At 33.8% G+C, this 20971-nt stretch overlaps 4 protein-coding genes across 7 annotated transcripts; 3 read left to right on the forward strand and 1 right to left on the reverse strand.

Annotated features, from left to right (window-relative positions):
* Window positions 1–235: 235 nt before the first annotated feature.
* Window positions 236–1182, reverse strand: LOC118047426 (probable serine/threonine-protein kinase PBL23). Its single transcript, XM_073412276.1, has 3 exons — window positions 1173–1182; window positions 677–1068; window positions 236–502 (listed from the first exon to the last, which is right to left on the reverse strand). The coding sequence occupies exons 1-3, from the start codon at window positions 1180–1182 to the stop codon at window positions 236–238; spliced, it is 669 nt and encodes a 222-aa protein (XP_073268377.1).
* Window positions 1183–7969: 6787 nt separating this feature from the next.
* LOC118047425 (uncharacterized) lies at window positions 7970–10035 on the forward strand. The gene is made up of 2 exons (XM_035056722.2): window positions 7970–8232; window positions 9525–10035. The coding sequence occupies exons 1-2, from the start codon at window positions 8076–8078 to the stop codon at window positions 9806–9808; spliced, it is 441 nt and encodes a 146-aa protein (XP_034912613.1). The 5' UTR covers window positions 7970–8075; the 3' UTR covers window positions 9809–10035.
* A 2149-nt stretch (window positions 10036–12184) lies between these two features.
* LOC118047424 (F-box protein At3g07870) lies at window positions 12185–14319 on the forward strand. Of its 4 annotated transcripts, XM_073412344.1 has the most exons (5): window positions 12185–12638; window positions 12834–12921; window positions 13075–13499; window positions 13708–13806; window positions 13968–14319. In XM_073412344.1, the coding sequence occupies exons 1-4, from the start codon at window positions 12307–12309 to the stop codon at window positions 13775–13777; spliced, it is 915 nt and encodes a 304-aa protein (XP_073268445.1). In that variant the 5' UTR covers window positions 12185–12306; the 3' UTR covers window positions 13778–13806; window positions 13968–14319. The 4 variants fall into 4 exon arrangements, with proteins under 4 accessions (XP_073268445.1, XP_073268443.1, XP_073268444.1 ...); XM_073412342.1 differs by having other exon boundaries at window positions 12185–12921; XM_073412343.1 differs by having other exon boundaries at window positions 12834–13499.
* Window positions 14320–15974: 1655 nt separating this feature from the next.
* Window positions 15975–20092, forward strand: LOC118047422 (probable folate-biopterin transporter 4). Its single transcript, XM_035056707.2, has 7 exons — window positions 15975–16178; window positions 16878–17005; window positions 17367–17588; window positions 17954–18415; window positions 18735–18932; window positions 19012–19149; window positions 19446–20092. The coding sequence occupies exons 1-7, from the start codon at window positions 16098–16100 to the stop codon at window positions 19705–19707; spliced, it is 1491 nt and encodes a 496-aa protein (XP_034912598.1). The 5' UTR covers window positions 15975–16097; the 3' UTR covers window positions 19708–20092.
* The last annotated feature ends 879 nt before the right edge of the window (window positions 20093–20971 follow it).

Genomic DNA, 20971 nt, shown 5'->3' on the forward strand with positions numbered 1-20971 from the left:
CTTGAAACAATCAGCCCACAACTCGGGCTTTGTACTGAGTTAAACCTTGTTCTGGGTTTGATAACAGGAGAAAACGAAAACACCTGACAAAATTTAGAAAACTACAAAACCAACAAAATTTGGCAGGAAACCAAAACTAAGGGGTGGAAGAAATAAAAGTAATTAAATGGAAACTGAAATTAGAGTAATGGTAAAGGGAGTGCTTGATATATCCATGAAACCATTTTGATCTCAATCACTGTTCAATATCACCATCACTATCAGGAGAAGGTGTCTTGATATGATCATCGTCCACCGCCCTCTCTTCAGGAGCATCGTTTACTGCTAAAAATTTAAGCGCTGTTACAACATCAGCCATTAAGGGCCTTGTAAGAGCTTCCTCTTGGAGACACATGGCTGCAATCGCAAGTGCTTGATACAGACCTCTTAAGGGATAGTTTCCTTTTAGCAAAGGGTCTGCCATTAATGCAAGCTTTTTTTTATCTTTAAATAATGGTTTTGCCTGCAAAGAGAAATGCAGTCAAGACAGGGCTTAAGTTGTTCGGTTCTAGCAGTCGAATGTTTGTCGTTAAGTTTTGCCAGTAATCTATGCCATTATCGATGAAATTTCGTCAGAGGAAGTGTTTATGCAAGATAAAGAAAAATGAAATGGAGAATAAAAAGTTTCTGCACATACCCAGGAAACTAAATTCTTTTCTCCAGCTGGTCTTGAACTGTCGATGACTCGTCTTCCGGTGATCATCTCCAAAAACACGACTCCGAAGCCGTAAACATCGGATTTCGCTGTCAACTGTCCTGTCAAAGCATATTCAGGTGCACAGTAGCCATAAGTCCCCATCACCCTGGTGGATACATGCGTCTTGTCCCCGATCGGACCAAGCTTTGCCAGCCCGAAATCTGAGAGCTTTGGGTTGAAATTCTCATCTAATAACACGTTTGATGCTTTGAAATCACGGTATATTACCGGAGGATCTGCTGATTCATGCAAGTATTCAAGGCCTCTTGCAGCCCCTTCTGCTATTTTAATCCTAGTATTCCAATCCAATGGATTTTTATCTGGTGTTAAATCTGAAAGAAAAATCCAGCTGAGTTGTGTAAACTAGCGAGAAACAGGAACTTAATCTCTGACAATGATGGAAATGCTACACCAGAGGAACCGAATCTGTTCCAACCTGTGATCATTCATGCAATGAAATCTATCCTGTAAGAAAAAAGAGCAGCATGTCCGAATGACGATGCTTCATACATACCAAGAAGGTGATCCTCCAGGGAGCCGTTAACCATGAACTCATATACTAAAATCCTCTGGTCACCATCAGCACAATATCCAACCATGTTGACAAGGTTAGGGTGGTGAAGAAGACTCAACATCAAAACCTCTATAAGAAATTCTCTGTTTCCTTGAAATCCATTCCGGTCTAGTTGCTTAACAGCGACAACCTAAATTGAAATAAAAACAACATCAGAACATTTTTATTTTTGGCTAAACAATGGAAGACATTTAACATCATATAGCAAGAGTAGTACTTGGTTCGTTTTTGCAATCAGCCCTTTGTATACCCTCCCAAAACCGCCTTCGCCTATCAGGTTTTCATTGTTGAAGTTCGTGGTTGCAGTAGCTAACTCTCGGCATGTGAAAATATCAGCAGGTATATTGCCCTTTCCAATTTTCTTGATTTCTTCAGTTATGAACCTCTTTCTGCTGCTATCTGTTGAGAAATTATGCTCAATTTAATAAATTAGACTCTTTGAAGTTCTGTTCAAAATATAAATATTCCTGTAACCAACTTATCATAAATTGGAGAGTTGAGCAAAATTTCCTGATTTGCTAACGCCAAAAGATTATATGAACCATAGTTGTTAAACACAGTCTCGACTAGATAACTCGGTGGGTTGTCTTGGAAAATCCATTACCTAGAGTATGACTTGGATTGGGTTTCAAGTTGAACCATGACATTGTAAAACTTGTTCGACTTGATAGGATTGATCCGTGATTTCGTTAACCCAAACAAACTCGATTCAAACCCTTGAGCCAAGCAAAACATTTTGACTTGCTAATGCCAAAAGATTATCAAGACATAACTTGTAAAACTCGGCTTGACAAATTGACTCGAAAAACCCTGTGACGAAAGCTTGATCGAGGACATGTTTAAAGTTGAACAAAAAAAAAAAATTGACCCGGTAAAACAGTTAATTGACTAAATAACTTGTGACTCAGTTAACTTGATCAATTCAATCCAAACTTGGTTGGATCAACTCTAAAAAAATTATTTTCTTCTAAAAATAATGAAACAAATTTTTTTTAATAAAAAAATATCGATTCTGGTTAATTATTATCTAGTTTCTAAACTTTTTTTTTCTAGTTAGTCCGCGAGATTAGTGATAAAATATTAAAAAACAACCATCCTCATTTGTAACATCTTTGCTAATGTCTTCAATAAATGAAAATTACTTTCCAAAGAAACTAAAGAGGACTATTTCATCAAGGAAACATTGCTGATGAATTTTCTGGGAACACAGCAATTTGGCAAAGAAAAACACATTATGAATGCAGTGTCGCCATGCATGGAACTTGGCATGCCATTTTCAATTCGTCATTTTAGTCTCCTGTAAAAGAAAAATGTGATTTTTACTACTGGGACAGGCTATATGATCAGGAACACAACACAAAGCACATAAGAACACCATCCAAAGGGGATGAACTGCGCCTGTATACATATGGATTAACAGCAATCAGATCTAGGCTGTGGGGTAGACAACTCACCAGTCTTCTAAATTACGATGAAGAATTCATGGTTTCTTGAGCTCTAAGAATCGATCGTTAGAACAAAACAGCTTACCTGTCTTGAATGATATGTTAGCATACGAGGCTAAGGTCTCGGCATCGCGGTATTCCTTGATGCTTTTTTTCAATGCCTTTCTCCCTAATCTTTCCTCCGACATGCAGCATTTGAAGCAACCCATCTAGGCTCCCAGCCAGAATAAAAACCTGAAAGGATTTCTTAGAAAGATAGTCAAAATCCAAGCATAAATGCACAATAAAATACACTTATGGTCGTTTCAGGAGACAGGAGATCGTGTGTCTATGATTTATATCAAAGCCCTTCGACATAGGGGGAAAGGGAAAAAACTTGGTCAAATTTTTACTAATTCTTACGAAAAGACTGGCCATATATTTTGCATAATAACCTACCTTATTAGCAAAATGGGCGTTTTGACATGCTTTTCTTTGACCATACCTCTGTTTGAATGTCAAATTTCCTCCAATGTTAGGAGTGCTAGAAGGGATTGTGAGCTATTTTTTCTCGGAGTTTTACTATGGCAAACCATCATGATTTTACCTGTTCACTAAAATCCTCACGAATTTACTGCTTTTTTAAGGCATTGGTGGCCTAAATGGATACACTTATACTGTATACGAATTCTGTATGTTTAACATAATTCAATGCAATGCAATATAATGTGATCAAATGTTTAATACAACAAAAAATATAATTGAATGAAATGGGGTCTTTGATTGTAACTTCTTTTTTTTTAACAAAAAAGGTCGTTCCATGCTATGTTGTGTGTTAGATTAATTTTGGTTTTTTAACATAAAAAAAAAAAAATTTCAATTCTGTTTATGTATTTTTAAGAGGTAAAATTTTTATACTCCTTGGATCACATACTTCACTAGATCCTACATGCTGATTTTATTTAATTTTATAATAAAAATAATAATAATAGTAAATTGATATAATTTTTATAAAAAAGTAATCAAGACGATCTACCCATAAAGAATGTTGGTAAAAAAAAAAATCATGAATCTCAATTTTCAGATAATCTAATGTTGAATGATAAAATTAATAAATAAAAAAGTATAAAAAAAAAGTGACTTAAGTTAGTGTGCCAAACCCATCAACCAGGTTGTGAAGCTAGGCAACCCCATAGAAAACAAATAAAAAAATAATGCCAACTTCCTAATGATCCAGATGTGGAAGAATGAAATCGAAAAAAAAATCAATTAATAAAAAGAACAAAAAAACTTAACAAACTTGGACAAGTTCGTCAAATCTTGCAAGCCGGAAATAGCCTAATAAAAGGTAAAACAAGAAAAAAAATTGAAACTCAATTATCAAACCAATCAAATGTTGAAGGACAAAAAAAAATACTCAATCTTAAAATATAACCCAAAAAAGACATGAGTGAACACCCACGATCTAAGTCATGAGACCGAGATGACCTCACAAAAAATAAAAGGAAAGAAAATGATGAGTCCTAATTTTTAAAAAATCAAAGTCAAAGTATAAAACTAAAAAAGAAAATTAGTGTAAAAAAGTATTTAAAAAAACCAATGTCAACTCAAGCTAACCTTTTAAGCTCGTGACCTAGGTCATAAGGTTGAAGTCACCCTATAGAAAAAAAAAATCATGAGACTCAATTCTTAACCAATATAATATTGAAGAATGAAATTGAAAAAAAAAATCAAGTTTAAGAAAGTATCTTAAGCAAAAAATAACAAAAAAAAAACAAGGATCAAATTTGATATAAAAATAAAATGACATGATGTTTTTTTAATTCTGTATGGAATAGTACAAGACGCGAGGAGAGAAGAGAGAGAAAAGTGTGGGGAAAGGAAAAATTTCACTGACACCCAATCATCATTCCTTAACCGACACACACCATCCTATCTAACAAAACTTGATGCACTGTTTCAAACGCAACTGTGGATGGTCGTGTTCGGCAACAAGAGAAAGCCATATGAGCTGCTTTAACATAAAGCTTCCTCTACATGTTGGCACATGAGATTCACTTGCTAGCCAAGTTAACCTGCTCATCCTGGCCCACTATATTTATTTTAGTTTTAATTTTAGTTCCTTAACACTTAATTATTTTACATTAATATAATTTTATTATATTTGCCAAATTCAGCATCAATAGAGTGCTAGATTTCTCCTTTTATAAAGTAAATCAAAACAAATTTTGAAGCTCAATTCTTAATTAATTCAATGTTAAAAGATGAAATTGAAAAAAATAATTAAAAAAACAAAAAAATAACTCGAATTAACCTTCCTAACCTATAACTCAAGTTATAACAACAAGACAACCTTATAGAAAGTAAATTAAAATAAATTATGAAACTTAATTCTCAATCAATCCAATGTTGAAGGATGAAATTGAAAAAATCAATTAAAAGAAGGATATAAATAAAATGACTCAAGTCAACTCTAGTTAACTTACCAAATCCACGACTCGGGTCTTAAGACCAAGATAATATCATAGAAAATAAACTAGTAAAACAACCCGAATCAACCCGAATTAACTTTTCAAACTTACGATTTAGGTCATGAGACTAAGATAACTCCATAAAAAATAAATCAAAATAAATTATGAAACTCAATTCTCAATCAGCCCATTCTTGAAGAATGAAAATGGAAAAAACTCAATCTAAAAAAAAGACATAATAAAAAAACTTGAGTCTACCTGAGTTAACTTGAAAAACTTATGATTTAGGTCATGAAATCAAGATATCATTGTAAAAGGAAAATTGAAACAAATCATAAACCTCAATTCTTAATCATCCCAAGATTGAAGTATGAAATTAAAAATAATACCAATAAAAAAAAAAAACCTTGAGTTAATTTGTCAAACATACGACATGAGTTATGAGATTAGATAATTATATAGAAAGCAAATCACAACAAATTATGAAGTTTAATATTCAATAAATCATGAGATAATTATATAACGAATAATTCAAGCGAAAGCTAAATAGAATAACAATAACACAAAAAGAAATACAAAAAACACATAAGGTTTAATTAACAAAAAAGGTTGCAGATGTAAATTCTAAATTCACAGTTTTATACTATGAAAATAAAATGTATGATGACTGCCTTCTTAATAGGTTTGCAAGACCTTTAAATAGGCTAGAAAATCCATCTCTACTAAGAAACAACTAGAAATCTAAAAACATACAAGAATAAAACATAAATATGAATTAAATCATAAAATCTAAAAAATTTAGGAAAAATAACAAAATTAACCCAAACAAAAACTTTCAGGCCTAGTTCTGGGAGATCCAATGGTATAATAAGAGAAAAAGTGACTTCCCATAAAAAATTGTTCTTAGAGTCACTTGAAAAAAATTAAGTTCGATATAACAATTGGATATCTCGTTGTCACAATTTTTAGGTGTTAACTTGGTTTGACACGACTAGATTTTCTCTTGAGCCTAGACATACTCCCTTACTCCATGAAAACATCTGTTAGGCTATCCAAATAGTCTACCTAAGTCAGATCCCTGTTTAGTAGTTTCAAATCCTCACCTAAATGCTCAGAATCTTCAATTTATATAAGCCTGACCGCATCAATAAGTCAACTTTGAAACCTCATTATCTGACTTCTTTCCTAGCTTAGGTAGGAGTTTTTTTTTTATGTGACCTAATCGTCTTAACCAGTCCAAAGACATCCCAACCGATAGAGAAAAAAAAAATTGAAGATGAAACTGACATAAAGAAAACCTCACAGCCCAACATCTTGCCTAACTCAAGTTTAAAATTAAATCACGTGGAAATTGTCTTAACACAACGCAGCCGACTTGGCAAATCCAAAGTATCTTGGCTAACCAATAAAAAAAGTTTAAGGACGAAATTGAGTAAAAAAGATAAAATTCATATTTAAAAAACCTCTCAAACTGATTATTTGGTTAGCTTATATTTAAAATTAAATTATGTAGAAGTTGCCCTGACATGATTTGATTAATTTGGTTAGTCCAAAGACAATTCAAATAATAGTTAAAAAAAAATGAGGATGAAATTAAACAAAATCAAAATTAAAAAAGTGGCTGAATTGAAAAAAAAAAAAAGAAAAAAAAAAAGAAAAAGAAAAGAGGAAGCTTCGTAATGATTCCAAATTTTTAAGTACAGAAGAGGGAATCACTATAAAAATATTATTTAGTCAATATAATACAATATTGCGAAGAATGGGTCAATAACAACCCAACAACATCTCATTTATAAAATTGAGTTTTTCATATTATTTTAAATTCATCTTTTAAAGTTTTTTCACCTTTTTCATAATCATAATATATTGTTTATATGTTTTTACCCATTGAAAAGGTTATTGTTGTAATACTTAGCAAATTTGTAAGAAGATGATGTACTTTTAAAATTTATTAAGAGTTGCTAATGCATTCACAAGAACTAGGGCTTCGTTGCTAAAAACAAACATTTCGGCAAAAACAAATATATACGTAATATATAATCATGATAACAATAATATCCATGAAAGAAAAAACTATATGATACCATTTGTGGCCCTGAAATCAAATTACCGAGCAAGTTAATGCATCATCCTTCTTGATGGAAAGTCTTGAAGAATCGATAATGCTGCTTCATCATGCATTTGAAAGTATACAAATATTGTATTACTGGCCGATTATTTCTATTGAAAATGATAAAATCATGATTTTATTATTTCAATTCACCTTTTAAATAATAATAATAATAATAATAATAGTACTATATAAATATTAAGAGATAGAGCTCAGTTTCTTAAATTTTGAAATCACTCCATAAAATTTATTAATTCGAGTCTCATAAATCTCAAGATCAGTGAAAGCTTACATGGTTGTTAATTTTAGAGTTCATAAGATTAGTTAAAATATACATAAATTGACCGGACACCAACGTTAATTTATATATATAAAAGGGAAGATTCTCATTTTAGTCCCTGAAGTGTAAAACATTACATTTTAACATAGAATTCTAACAACCATGAAATATCTATCAAGTTGTGCAAAGCATGGAGATTTCACCACCCAACTCTTTGTGGTGTATAAATTAATCTCATAATTAATTCAAATTCTTAAGTTTTACTGCTAATATTTTATTTAAATTATAAAACAATTGAAATAAAGAAAAGAATATATGATGAAAAAATTTAAATCCAGTGACCGACAGACAAAAGTAGAGGGAGGAGCTTTGACTAAAAGCAAACCAAGAAAGCCATTCAATGCCCCACTTGTAGTAAAAATAACTATCTATGTAAAAATTGCTGGTCTTTGGACATTTGGGAATTTCAGAAAATAAGCCATGGATTCACAACTGAGAAAGCTGGTAGCGGGTCTTTTTCTACTGTCAGCAATCTTTGTCTCTGGTGTCAAAGCTTGGACAGGTGAAATACACGGAAGAGTTGTTTGTGATGTTTGTGGTGATTCTTCCATCGGACCTGAAGATCATGTTTTAGAAGGTCCCTCCCTCACCCTCTAACTTGGTTTTAGTTTAATTTTTGAAATGGGCTTTTGTTTTTTGTTTCTTGATGTGTGAAAGTTTAATTCTTTCATGGGTTTTTAAGGGGATGAGCGATGACTTAATGGATTGGTGATTATAGTGATGGTTTTGTGCTAAAAATTGTTCCTTTTTTGATCATTTGATGGTTATTTATTTATTTATTGCGAGTGCACGTCCACCAGTTAACTAAATCTCAATTTCAAAGCAGTTGGGGTTGGTGGAGATGTATCCATTTTGTTCTTTCTTTTCTGTTTCAGGTCCATATAGCTTGTTTATTAGTGTGTAATTGGATGCAATTGGTTCTGTTTGTGAGTGCAGTAGGACAAAGTTGATTCAGATTGTTACTGGGGAATGATGGAAATATGTTTTTTTTTTTTTTTTCATTTTGTTTAGAAATATATTGTTGTATTGCTGTGATCTCGAGTCACTTTGCTCTCTCTTTGTGCATTAGCTACATCATTAGTGTGGTTATGGTTTGGCCAGATGTTTTTGCAACGTAAGGTAGTGTTATCTACACTCTAAGACCGTGTTTTGGGTGGTTATGCTCTTTGTAGTTTCTATGTGATAATGATATCTGCAATTGATTAATCTGTTGGCAAATAGCTATTAGGGGTTTGTGGGTAACCTGTGCATTTCTTAATATCGACACCTAAATTATGGAGTTTTCTAAACATTGTTCCCTTTCACCCCTCCGCAGTTGCTGGTTTGTTGATGTAACGATACCAAGTTGCTTCATTTTATTCTTGGATTGTAAAATGCTAATCCATGAACTGTTTTCTCGTTGATTTTGAGGAAAATTTGCTTCTGCCATGTAGGGGCATTAAGAAACACCCCAATATCTTTTTGGTATGCACTGCAGGTGGATGGCATTCTTTCACTGTCAACTTTTATTATCATCACTGTTGTTGTGTAGGGATATTAATTTAAATTCTCTTGCCTGTTATGTGTACCTTGAAGCATGCTTTTGAACCAGGGCATATTCATACCCTTTGAATTTCCTGGAAACTTCATTCTTAAGGTGGGCTGTACGTTGGGTACCTTCGTACACTCAAAAAGTAATTTAAGGTTCCTGGAATTCCAGGGTGACTTCACTTCATTTGATGTTGCCAAGGGCTACAGCAGATGACTTTTTTGACTGCCATCTTTGACAAAACTTCAAATTTATGAAGCAATGATGGTTAATTTTGTTGATTGTATTTAATTAAATTGAATAAGATGTAAAATGGGGTGATTTGGCTTGCCTTGATGCAGGCGCTGAAGTAGCTGTCCTTTGCATAACGAAGTCCGGGGAAGTTCTAAACTACCAGGCCTTCACAAATGATAAGGGGATTTACACCGTGGCAGAGACCATGTCAGAGAGTGACCGTTGGGATGCATGCCTCGCGCGACCTATCAGCAGTTTCCATGAGCACTGCACCCAACTTGGAGAAACTAGCACAGGGGTGAAGTTCAGTTATAATCGTCCATCTGGATTTTCTCACAGAGTCAAACCTTTTGTCTATAGCCCTGCCATTGTGCCAACATACTGCATCTAGATGTTAGTTATCTTGTATATTCATAAGTTTCAGCTTGTTATATCTAGAAGAAAAATAGAAAAAACAGATTAGTTTGTTCTAAATTCCATGGTGCATCTATGCAAGGACTTAGCTAATAGGTCAGTGCTACTACTGCATTCAGAAGGTTAATAAAGCCAAACTCTAATTATGTTTGTACTAGGTTTTGATCACTGTTGCACTGTAATATGCATCCCCAATTCTGGCTTGCTTGAGTTCCTTCATTATAATGAATAGCATCTAATGCTGGAATGGGTTTTGCTAAAAGCAGCAAACGATTTCATGAATCTGTAGCTCTCAACTGTCGTCCAATCAACCTCCGACATCTCATAGAACATGACCACCCCGATTGTTAAATCAAGGTGTTCCACCACTAGTCATGATAACACTTGTTAAATCCGATCTGACCTGACTGGTCAGGTTGCTAGAAAATCTGGTTTGATCCAGATTGAAGTTGAACTGGAGTTAAATCTAGTTGACCTAGTTTGACATGAACTAGTTGACTTGTAAAAGAAAAGGATTTGAACCCTATTCATTTCCCCTTCCCCGTCCATCAATGAGAAGCCAAAGGAAAACAGTCTTCATGAGCAGAAACCCAGAAAGTAGTAACACAGCGGAATCAAAATGTTTAGTGGCTGAGCTGCCCATGGTTTGATAAGGGACATCTTATCAAGATTGCCATCTAGTCAGCCCCTTGTCAACTGTAAGTTAGTATGCAAGACCCTTATTTTGTCAAAATCCATATGGCAAGATCATCCACCACTTACTTGATTCAAGATGATTTTTCAGTAGAAAACAACTATTGTTACTGACTCAGATAGTTGAAGAAGTCACCAGTAAGAGTTTGCAGATCGATTAAACACAAACTTACCTGATACTAATTAATGTCCTAGCTGTAAAATTGTATGGAAGGAAAGTCTGAAGGCGATTGTAAATCCAATCAAATGGTTCATGTTGGCAATCCAATATTAGGCGAGTACATGACCATTCCAATGGTTAAGAAACGGAGAAGATGGTGGAGAATATTCGGCTTTTGGATTCAGTACGAGGTTTCACATTGATTGTTACTGGTTCTATGTGTTTTTTGATGTAACTATACTAAGTTGCCTCATTTTTTTCTTAGACTGTAAGAGGATCATCTGTGTTCGTTGATGTGACAAGATTAAATTGCTTCCTTTTGTTCTTGGACTGTTCAAGGTTCATCACATGAACTGTTTCCTCTGTGATTTGGAGGAAACTTTTCTCCTGTCAGTTAAAAAAGCACGAGGGGCATTAAGAACACCCCATAATTATTTTGATAGGTACTGCTGTTGGACGACATTTTTACAACTTTTCATTACATAGCTGTTGATGTATCGAGATATTAAGTCGAACTCACCTTCAAACATGCTCGTAAACCAGGGCATGTTCATACCACACGGGATTTCCTGTAACTCCTTTCTTAGACACGCCATATTCTGGCTAAAGCAATACATCGCAGAACTTTGATGATCTGATCTAGAAAAGGGTTAAAAACAATTGTCTATTAAGATGCAGAATGTGAGAGAAGATCTGGGAGCATAAATGAGAGTAGAACTTCAACAAGAAACTAAGATGTATTTGACTTAAACGAGTTACATTTTCCTACCCCTCCTAGACCTTTTTCTTCACTTGTCCTTCTAATTCAAGATCTTAGAGGTTTTAATGTAATGCGAGTTTTGTGTAATTACGTTTTATGACATGTAATTTTATTGTGGTTTATTGTGAATTATCATTATAAAATCAGAAAATCAGACTTAACAGGTGAATTTTAAATTTTTTTTAACTTAACTCCAATATTCAATGATATAATTGACTTGACATGTTAAAACTTCAAAGACAACTCATATTACTAGTAAAAGTATATTTTAGTTTTTTTTTAAAAAATAAATTTAAAATAATATTTTTTTAATATTGAAACAATAATGTATTAAATTGATCCAAATTTATATCTTAAGTCATAAAACTTGTGACCGGTGAACTCTAATAAGTTTAAAATATTTATTTTTTAAAATTATTTTTTATTTAATGATATAATAATAAAAATAGATATTTATATAAATAAATATTGATTAAATATAAAGAGATACAATAATTTTATGAAACGAAAACCAAAATAAATTGTGAGATATTGAATATTAAAATTGAAAGAAAAATTTTAAAAAGTAAAATACAAAGAAGACTTTAAAAAAAAAGAGGTGCTTCATGTAACAGTGATGCATCGTGAAGCCCAGCACTCCCCCCCCCCTTCATATAACAGTGATGCACCATGAAGCAAATCACTAATACGTGAAGCCCAGCCTACATAATAAAGAATATTGGATCTATAAAGCTCACAGCACTCCCGCCTTACCACTTTGTGTGTCCGTATATATGTGTGTGTGTGTGTGTGTTCTCTGTTCTTGCCAGCCAAACCCTAGCAGTAGCAGCAAAACAAACCCTCAATCACTCCGCCTCCATCAATGAGAAAGCTAAAGAAAACAGCCTCCGTGGGTTCGAAAAGGAGAACAACAAAACCACCAGGAAGTAGTAGTGTGGCTGAGCTGCCCAATGCTTTGATAATAGACATCCTGTCAAGATTGCCCATCAAGCCCCTCCTCAACTGTAAGTCTGTCTGCAAAACTTGGCTTCATTTAATGTCAGACCCTTTTTTTGTCAGGCTCCATCTGGAAAGATCACCCACTACTCTCTTGATTCAGAAGACACCCTTTGAACGTAAAGAAAGTACAGAGATGTTACTTGTTGAGATAGTTGAAGAAGACATCAGTAAGCCTTTTTATATTGAAATCATCAGGTTGTTTCCCACCAAAAACTTTCCTGATACTGATGTTAGAATTTTAAATTCTTGCAATGGGTTGCTTTGCTTGTATTCTGGAGACAAATCTGGTATGATGGTTCATGTTTGTAATCCAGTGTTAGGGGAGTACATAGATATCCCAGTAGTTAATACTGTCAAAAAATTTGACCATCACCTTGCTTTTGGATTCAGTTCGGTGAGTAATCAATACAAAGTGCTACAGACATTTTATCCTGAGAAAGACAAAACTGCTGCTCCATGTCTGGCAGAAATATACACGGTGGGTACTGGACAATGGAGAAGCATTGGAAATGCTCCTTACAGACTTCAATCTCTGGACGCCAATGCTTTTTTGCATGATTCAATTCATTGGATTGAATATAGATCTAACAGTATCGGGTTTGTTTCTGCCTTTGATTTTGTGTCGGAGCAGTTTAAGCTGGTGCCCTTACCTCCTGCGTCTCAAATACATGATGGCATGGGGAGGTGCTATCCTTCATCTGTCGGAGTTATAAAAGGTTGCCTATTCATGACTAATGGTGTGTGTATTGAAAATGAGAAATTTGAGATATGGGTCATGGAAGAGTATGGCATCAAGGAGTCTTGGACCAAAAAGTTTGTGCTTTCAAACTTAGAAGTACAACATTATGTCTCTTACCAGCCCTTATATTTCTTGAGCTCTGGGGAAATCTTGTTATGTGAAGATGATGAAAGTATCGGCGTTTATGTCCCAAAATTGAAGAGAATTCATGAGGATAAATTCTATAAGGGAAAAGACTGCTTTCTTGTGACCGCCCACAACCCGAGTTTTGTGTCACTCCAAGATGTTGCGAAAGGAGAAGAACTTACGGTGTTAAGGTAATAATAAGTGATCTAGACATGGTACTGGTCCCATCTTCTTGTCTGTTATAACCTCCATTGTAAATGATATGTTGAGGCACTGCAAACAAGTTTTGATGGTTTCCTTATGACTTTCTGCATATCTTTCATTACTCCTTGCCATAATCGAAATGTGATTTAAAGCTCGTCAAACTATTCTGATTAACTATGACAATGTGCATTGCAGGAAATCTTTAAACAGCGCAGCAGCAGCCATTGCTGACAATCAAAATGTTCGTGTGGATAGTTGCCCTTAGTTGAGTAATGTAGTTCTGGCATAACATAGGTGAGCTAGTATGTCTACATGTTGTAGCGGTCGTGCTCCTTTCTCAAATCATCTCCTCAAAGTTCTATCTGAGTTTCTATCCTTGATGGATTGTCTGTATTTACTGCCATCATTTGCTTTCTTGAATTGCAAACTAAAGACCATGAAACATTTCTGAGCAGGACCTAGCCGGGCTGATTGAGATTTTGCAGGCACAGCTTCTCTGGAAAACGGGTAATGGGGGCGTGCTAATTTTGGTTTCTTGAAGCGGGATAAAGTATGAGTAGGAACTGTAAGATGCATTCCCAGTGATCAAGAACTATAAGATGTCTTAATTAAATGAAGGTTAGTTTTGGTTTATAGCCAGCTAGTGATCAAGAACACTATAAGATGCATTGCTTTTGATATGACTGTCGATTGAGCTATGCTCCTCGGGTCTACCTCGAATTTTGTATTTTATGCATCTGAATTAGTTTGTCGGACTTTGACAATGATAAATGTGTTTACCATGGCAGGAACTAGATATATTATCCAGCTAAATATCTGTTGGTTTCTCGTATCCTTTTCAAGCACAAAAGAGATGCCAATTGATTAACAACTTTTATGGTCTATTGAACTATAACTATAGAATTTAATCATCAACTTTTATAGTCTTGAAAAATTCTTAGGTAGACATGGTTTGCCATGTCAATCAAAACAAGACAAGTAAACAAGACACAATGACATCCTTTGACAGAGTGTGTGTGTGTGTTGAGAATTATGAATCTTTTTAATGGCTTCTGATTTCTTTTTCTATTTCAAGCATAGCAATATGCCAGTTAAGTTACAGCTTTTGGGTTTATTGACTTAACACTACATGTCTGTGAAAAAAAGAAAACTAAAACTCTAATTTTGGATGAATCTTGCAGGAATGATGTTTTTTGATTTTGAACCGTGGTTTGAAACACGAACTCTTGTCGCATGTGTTCGGAAGTTTTAAAAAAATTTGGAATTATTTTTGGTTTAAACATGTTATATATATATATATATTTATATCGTTTTGATAGATTAATATTAAAAATAATTTTTAAAAAATAAAAAATTAATTTTAATATATATTTTAAAAAAAATACTTTGTATAATTTTAAATTAGCATGTAATGTAAAGATAAACAGGTGAAGACTCGGATTTGAGTTGAGTTTTTTAAAAAGTGAATCAAATTCCAGTTGGAAGAATTAGAGATTTTGTTTTGCAAAATTATAAATAAAAATTTACCAATTTGTAACCTGTTAATTGTAATAAATACCACCTCCATTTTTTCATAATATTGTGGTGATGATGCCAAAAGTAAAACATTAATAAAGGTGCAATATTAAGTACCCTAATCCAACTTTGAAGAAGGAAAACAGAGAGAAAGTTTTGAATAATTTTGATTTATTGATATTAAAAATATATTTTAATATATTTTTTGCTTTTTCATATAATTAAATAATATTTTTTATTTTTAAAAATTTATTTTTAACATTAATAATTCAAAAAAAAAAAAAAAACTAAAAAATTTATTTTAAAAAAAGAAAAATACAGCACAGCAGTAAAAAAAACATTATTATACATTGCGTAACATGCTTTCTTTGACCGTGACGATAACATATTTGACAGTCACAATCGTGGGTCCTGAAAGCTGACGTGTCAAGATTTGTTAGGTGTATTGGACGTGTTCGTCGACAGAAACGCAGGTCCCTTTACATCAACCGTATCTTCTAAAATGACGAAAAGCCCTATTTTATTAGAGTTGTATTATTAGAGTAAATTCTAAATCAGTAATTTTAGTTTTTCAAAATGAATCAAATAGTCCCCATGATTCTAAACATAAATAATTAATCCCTTAACCGGTGCTCATCATGTTTAAATTAATTTATTTTTTGTTCCAAAAGGCCTTCTTTTCTTTTTCATCTTTCCATATCATTATATTGGTTTTTAATTTTTCTATTTTTAAAAACAAAAAACAAAATAAATTTAAAAAGACTATGAAATGGGTGAAAATAATCAAATTACAAATAAATTTAAAAATTAATTAATTATTCTTAAGACTAGGGAGACTATTAGTGATTAATTAATTATTCTTAAGACTAGGGAGACTATTTAATTTGTTTATAAGACTATAGGGACTGATATATAATTTACTCAGCAAGAACAAAAGGGCATTAAAGTCAAAAGGAAAAAAGTTAAAATATACCGTTGAAAGCCGAAACAGAGGAAGAGAAGGTATAAAATGAAGAAAGTGAAGACTTGATGAGAATTAAAGAGATTTGTTTTTTTTTTGGGTACGAAAGATGATAGAATGGGTAAAGCAGCTGAACAAGGCATTTGGGGCTTCATTTTTATGGCTTATTTGCTTGATTTACTTCACTCAGGTTTCTTTTTCTCTCTTTTTTCCCACTTTGATTTGATGATCTTTCTCTTTTTGCCTGCTTTGATGATTGTTGGATCAAATTTGATGAACTCTATAGGAAGTTGATCTGTTGGGGTTTTTGAAATTCAGTTGTTTTATTTTTTGAGAAAAAGAAAGAGGAGATGTCAGAGTTTGTAACTTTGTTGTTTTTAGTTTCTGGGTTTTTGTTGATTTGTTGATTTTTGAATATTCGAGGGGTTTTGGAAATCCAGATGGAACTGATGTTCTTAAGAAATTTCTTGTCCTATTTTATTTTTTGAGAATGTTGTAGCTTGCATGGACTTCTGAACTTCGCCTTTCTTGCTTTTAAGAGCAACATTTCTCCTGGTTTTTGCTCTTAAAGAAAAGAAAACATAAATTAAGGTAATGGGAATTTGGCTCTTTGGTTTGTGCCTCTTGCATGTGAAGGGTTTTTTTTTTTGGAAGATAAATAAGTACTTCTAACATGTTACTGAAAATTTCTAAATTGTCCAAAGTCTTTGTATACCAATTGGATGATCTACTCTTGCATAATATGTGGTGTTCTATTAAAATGTTATGACCTAGTTCCTCTGGGGTCTTGTCAGGATTTTGCAAGTAATCTTCAAGTTGCTGATGTTTTTATTATTGAACAATTTGGTGTCCTACTTAACAACGGTGTTTCTATAACATGTGAGTGTAGGGTTTTAGATCCTTTGTATGGACAGCAGTTTCCTATCAGCTAAAAGACAATCTTAAGCTGTCACCATCAGCCTCACAATTCGTGTCTTCAATAGCATTTTTCCCGTGGAGCATAAAGCCATTATACGGGTATGTTTCTTTCTTCTGTTCAATTTCTTGATGGGCCTATGGAGCAACTTAAAGAATGAAGGCAGATAAGAAAATTTTTTGTGTTGAAATGCTCTAGTTTATAGTGAAAGAATCTGCTGTGTTGTAGGACATTGGTAATTTCCCAACGAAGTAGCAGTTTTGGAAACTTCTTTATATTGCCTTTTTGAAAATCCGTAATAGTATATGAAACCCAAAACAGGGATTGTATATGCATTACAAATTACAATGTAGTACTTATCTGGCATTTTCTTTATTGATGGAAATTGAAGAATAGTGTCCTTTTTGTTATACATAATTTTTGTGTATGTTTTTGGAAACTTAACTTGCATCCTGGTTGCAGAATTTTGTCTGATTGCATCCCGATAAAAGGAAGGAAAAGGATACCATACCTAGTAATTGCAACTCTTCTCTCTCTACTTCCCTGGCCTATGCTAGGCATACATTCCAACTTGAGGAGTTCCCAATGGCATCTCACAGTCCTATTGACAGTGCATAACCTGGGCTCTGCCATGGCAGATGTTGTGGTTGATGCAATGATTGCTGAGGCAGTAAGATCTGAGAGGTTTGTGTGTGCTGTCTTTTAAAGCAAATCTAAGCACATTTTCACTAATTTGGTATTTGAGTCTTTCATCATTTTTTTGTACACACAATTTAGCTACAAACCCCTCGTCGTATTTTGTTGGTGGTTGACAAAGCAGGAAGCAATTGGCATGCAACCTAACTATCTATTCGTGTTAACTTGGGATTTTATTATTGAAAATGTGGATGAGTGGGAGGCTTTCCCTGTCAATTATTATATGGGCATACCTTTCCATATGCCCAAGAAATCTGGATGTTCTCCCATTATGTTGTTGGATTGTTCTCTCAAATAGGCAATTTAGTTAAAAAAAATTTAGAATGTGAAAGCTTACCTGTACCATTGAACAGGGCATCATTTTCTGGAGATCTGCAGTCCATATCTTGGTTGTCAATGGCAGTGGGTGGAATTTGGGGCAGTTTGTTAGGAGGACATGCATTGACCAACTTACAAATAGACAAGATTTTCCTCCTTTTTTCTGTACTGCCAGCCATACAGTTGTTATCATGTGGTTTGGTTGGGGAGAATTCTGCAGCCAGTAAAGTTTCTCATGAGTCTGCCAATTCAAGCAACTCCCATCCAGTGAATGGGAATGGTAATATTTTGGACGAAGATAATATCTTGCTGAAGAAGTCCAGTGCAAGTGCTACAAGAAGAAAGAGGAGCCAAAAGAATAGCAACAAGAGGGCAAGTATGAGAACTAAATCCCTGATACCTGAGAAGGGCGATTCTTTAATATCACGTTGGTTCCACTCTCTGAAAACAGCTACTTACAGTTTGTTACGTGCTTTTAGGCAGCCAATCATTTTGAGGTAACTACCAAAACCTTTTATAATAGTCAGTTGAATATTCTGTAGAATTTGAAGTTCATGTGTATGTATGCTCCTCCTCTAGATTTGGCATTGTTAGCCACCCAAAGAGATGATTGTTTTCACTTTGATATTAAATATTTGATTGTCAATGATCCAGAATAGACCACAGAATGAATGCTTGATTTATTTGTATTTTGCCAGATTTGTTTCCACCTATTTTAGGTTTATGTGCTGCTTAATATACCTACCCTGGTATCAATTTAGTTTATTCTTCTAATCTTTTTTATTTTGGGTTTTACTTTGGTCTTTGGAAGACCAGACCAATGGCTTGGTTTTTCCTAGCACAGATTACTGTTCCAAACCTCTCAACAGTCATGTTCTATTACCAGACAGAGGTCTTGAACTTGGATGCATCCTTTTTGGGGACTGCACGTGTTGTTGGATGGTTAGGCCTCATGCTAGGAACCTTCACGTACAATCACTACTTAAAAACCATGAAACTACGGAAGATTCTCTTGTGAGTGCTTTACAAGGCTGAATTCATTTTTCCAGAAACATGTTTCTTGTACTTAAGGTGCTTAATATTGCTTATGCAGGTGGGCTCATGTTGGGCTGTCTTTGTTGACCCTCCTAGATGTAATTTTAGTGTCTCGATTGAATCTTGCCTATGGAGTTTCAGATAAGATCATGGTTGTCTTCGGATCTGCCCTTTTTGATGCTGTTAATCAATTCAAGTACGTTCATTTTCTCCAAAGTGTCTAGCTTTTCTATTAATTTATTTTGAAGTTAATACCTGTATCCCCCTCAAAACAAAGAAAAAGGAGACTTGATTTTGGATTCCAGATCCAGAAATCACATGCAAGCTCTCATGAGGAATAAAGAAAATCAAATGCGTGATGTTGAGCTCGCTCACACACATACACGCTCTCGTGCACCCATTTATCACTCCTCACATAACCTATCTGCCCATAAATCTTTAAATGCACCCCCGACCAAATTGTTTTCTCACATTTCTGGTCTGTCTCTGCAGGTTCATGCCATTCCTTGTATTATCTGGACAGTTATGTCCGCCAGGAATTGAAGGAACACTATTTGCCCTCTTTATGTCAATAAACAACTTAGGTTCCACACTGGGATCTTTTGTGGGTGCAGGGCTGGCCTCAATTTTGAACCTCTCCTCGGGATCTTTTGACAACCTTGGTTTGGGCATTGCTATCCAAGTCCTGTGCACTTTCATTCCAATTGCTTTTCTATTTTTGATACCAAAAGAAGCCACAGGGATATCAGCATAGGTAGGGATAATTCATTTTCCCAATACATTGCTTCCGAATTTTTTTTGTCACTGTCAAGTAGTAGCTGGGATATACGAAATGCACTCTTGAGGATTGAAAGAAATAGGTGCCTTTGATTTATAGTTCGATACACTGATGTACAAGGTTTGTAGAACAATTTTGACCAGTTCAATCAGAAATACAGAAATTATTACTGGTGCAGTGTTTATGGAAAGCTAGGGCCAGGTTGCTATCCCTGTGGTACCAGTAAAGTGCAATTAGTGTTTTTGGGTAGCGTTGGTGTTTAGTTATTGTCTTGAGATGGAAAAGATAGATAGAAAGGGTAGAACGAACATGTTTTTCTGTTGATTTTGAAAGTAAATTCACTTTAAAATTATGTCTTTAATGTTTTTGTTTCTTTCTTTTTCAACTAAACATGTTATGTCCTTTCTGTATTTATTTATTCTCTCAAATGCAATCTTAGATATGAATTTTGAGGTATTATCAACACTGTGCATGAAACATGGTGGGAAACAAATGGCTGACATGGTGATCAATGTTGATTATTGAATAAGGATCGCAAAGTAATTGCGTGTCAAAATGTTATATTATAACACCAATCCATCTTAAAAATACAAAAATAAGTGAGAAAATTGGATTTGTTATTTATAAAGAAAAAAAAATTATCTTGTCAGCAGAGCTGGCTATGTTGTAAATGTTATATACAAAATATTATTTAAAAATTTATTGGTGTGTGTGTTAATTATCTCTACACCATTTGGATGGCGTATATGAGATCATTTGGTCACTAAACACCATCTTTCATGGTGGCGTTTTAAAGATCTTGGCTTTCTCAATGTGATGGGGTGTCGATGCCCATCAAGTTTAGCGCTGATAATCCCCTTTCTTTCTCTCGACCTTGAATTCTATACTAGTCCATTCAAAATTCAGATCAACCCTTACAATTTATTATTTCCTTCGTATTTTGTCCATGTCCTTTTCATTATTATTTTTTATTTTTAAAATTATCTATAAAATCACAAATATTTTTCAATCTCACCCGTACAATTTTTAATCTTTAAATAATTTATTAAATTACAAATATTTTCAATTTCACTCATTATTTTTAATTTTTTCAAATTTGATTCCTATTATTTTGATTGTTATTTTTTTTATGATCATTTTCTAATTTTATTTTTTTTACAATGTCATCCTCATTTTTTTTCCAGCAAGTTTTGATTTATCCTCATTTATTTTGTTGTTTATCTTCTTTGTTTTTGCAAGT

Source organism: Populus alba, chromosome 11 (genome assembly GCF_005239225.2).
Source record: "Populus alba chromosome 11, ASM523922v2, whole genome shotgun sequence".
Classification (NCBI taxonomy): Eukaryota; Viridiplantae; Streptophyta; class Magnoliopsida; order Malpighiales; family Salicaceae; genus Populus; species Populus alba.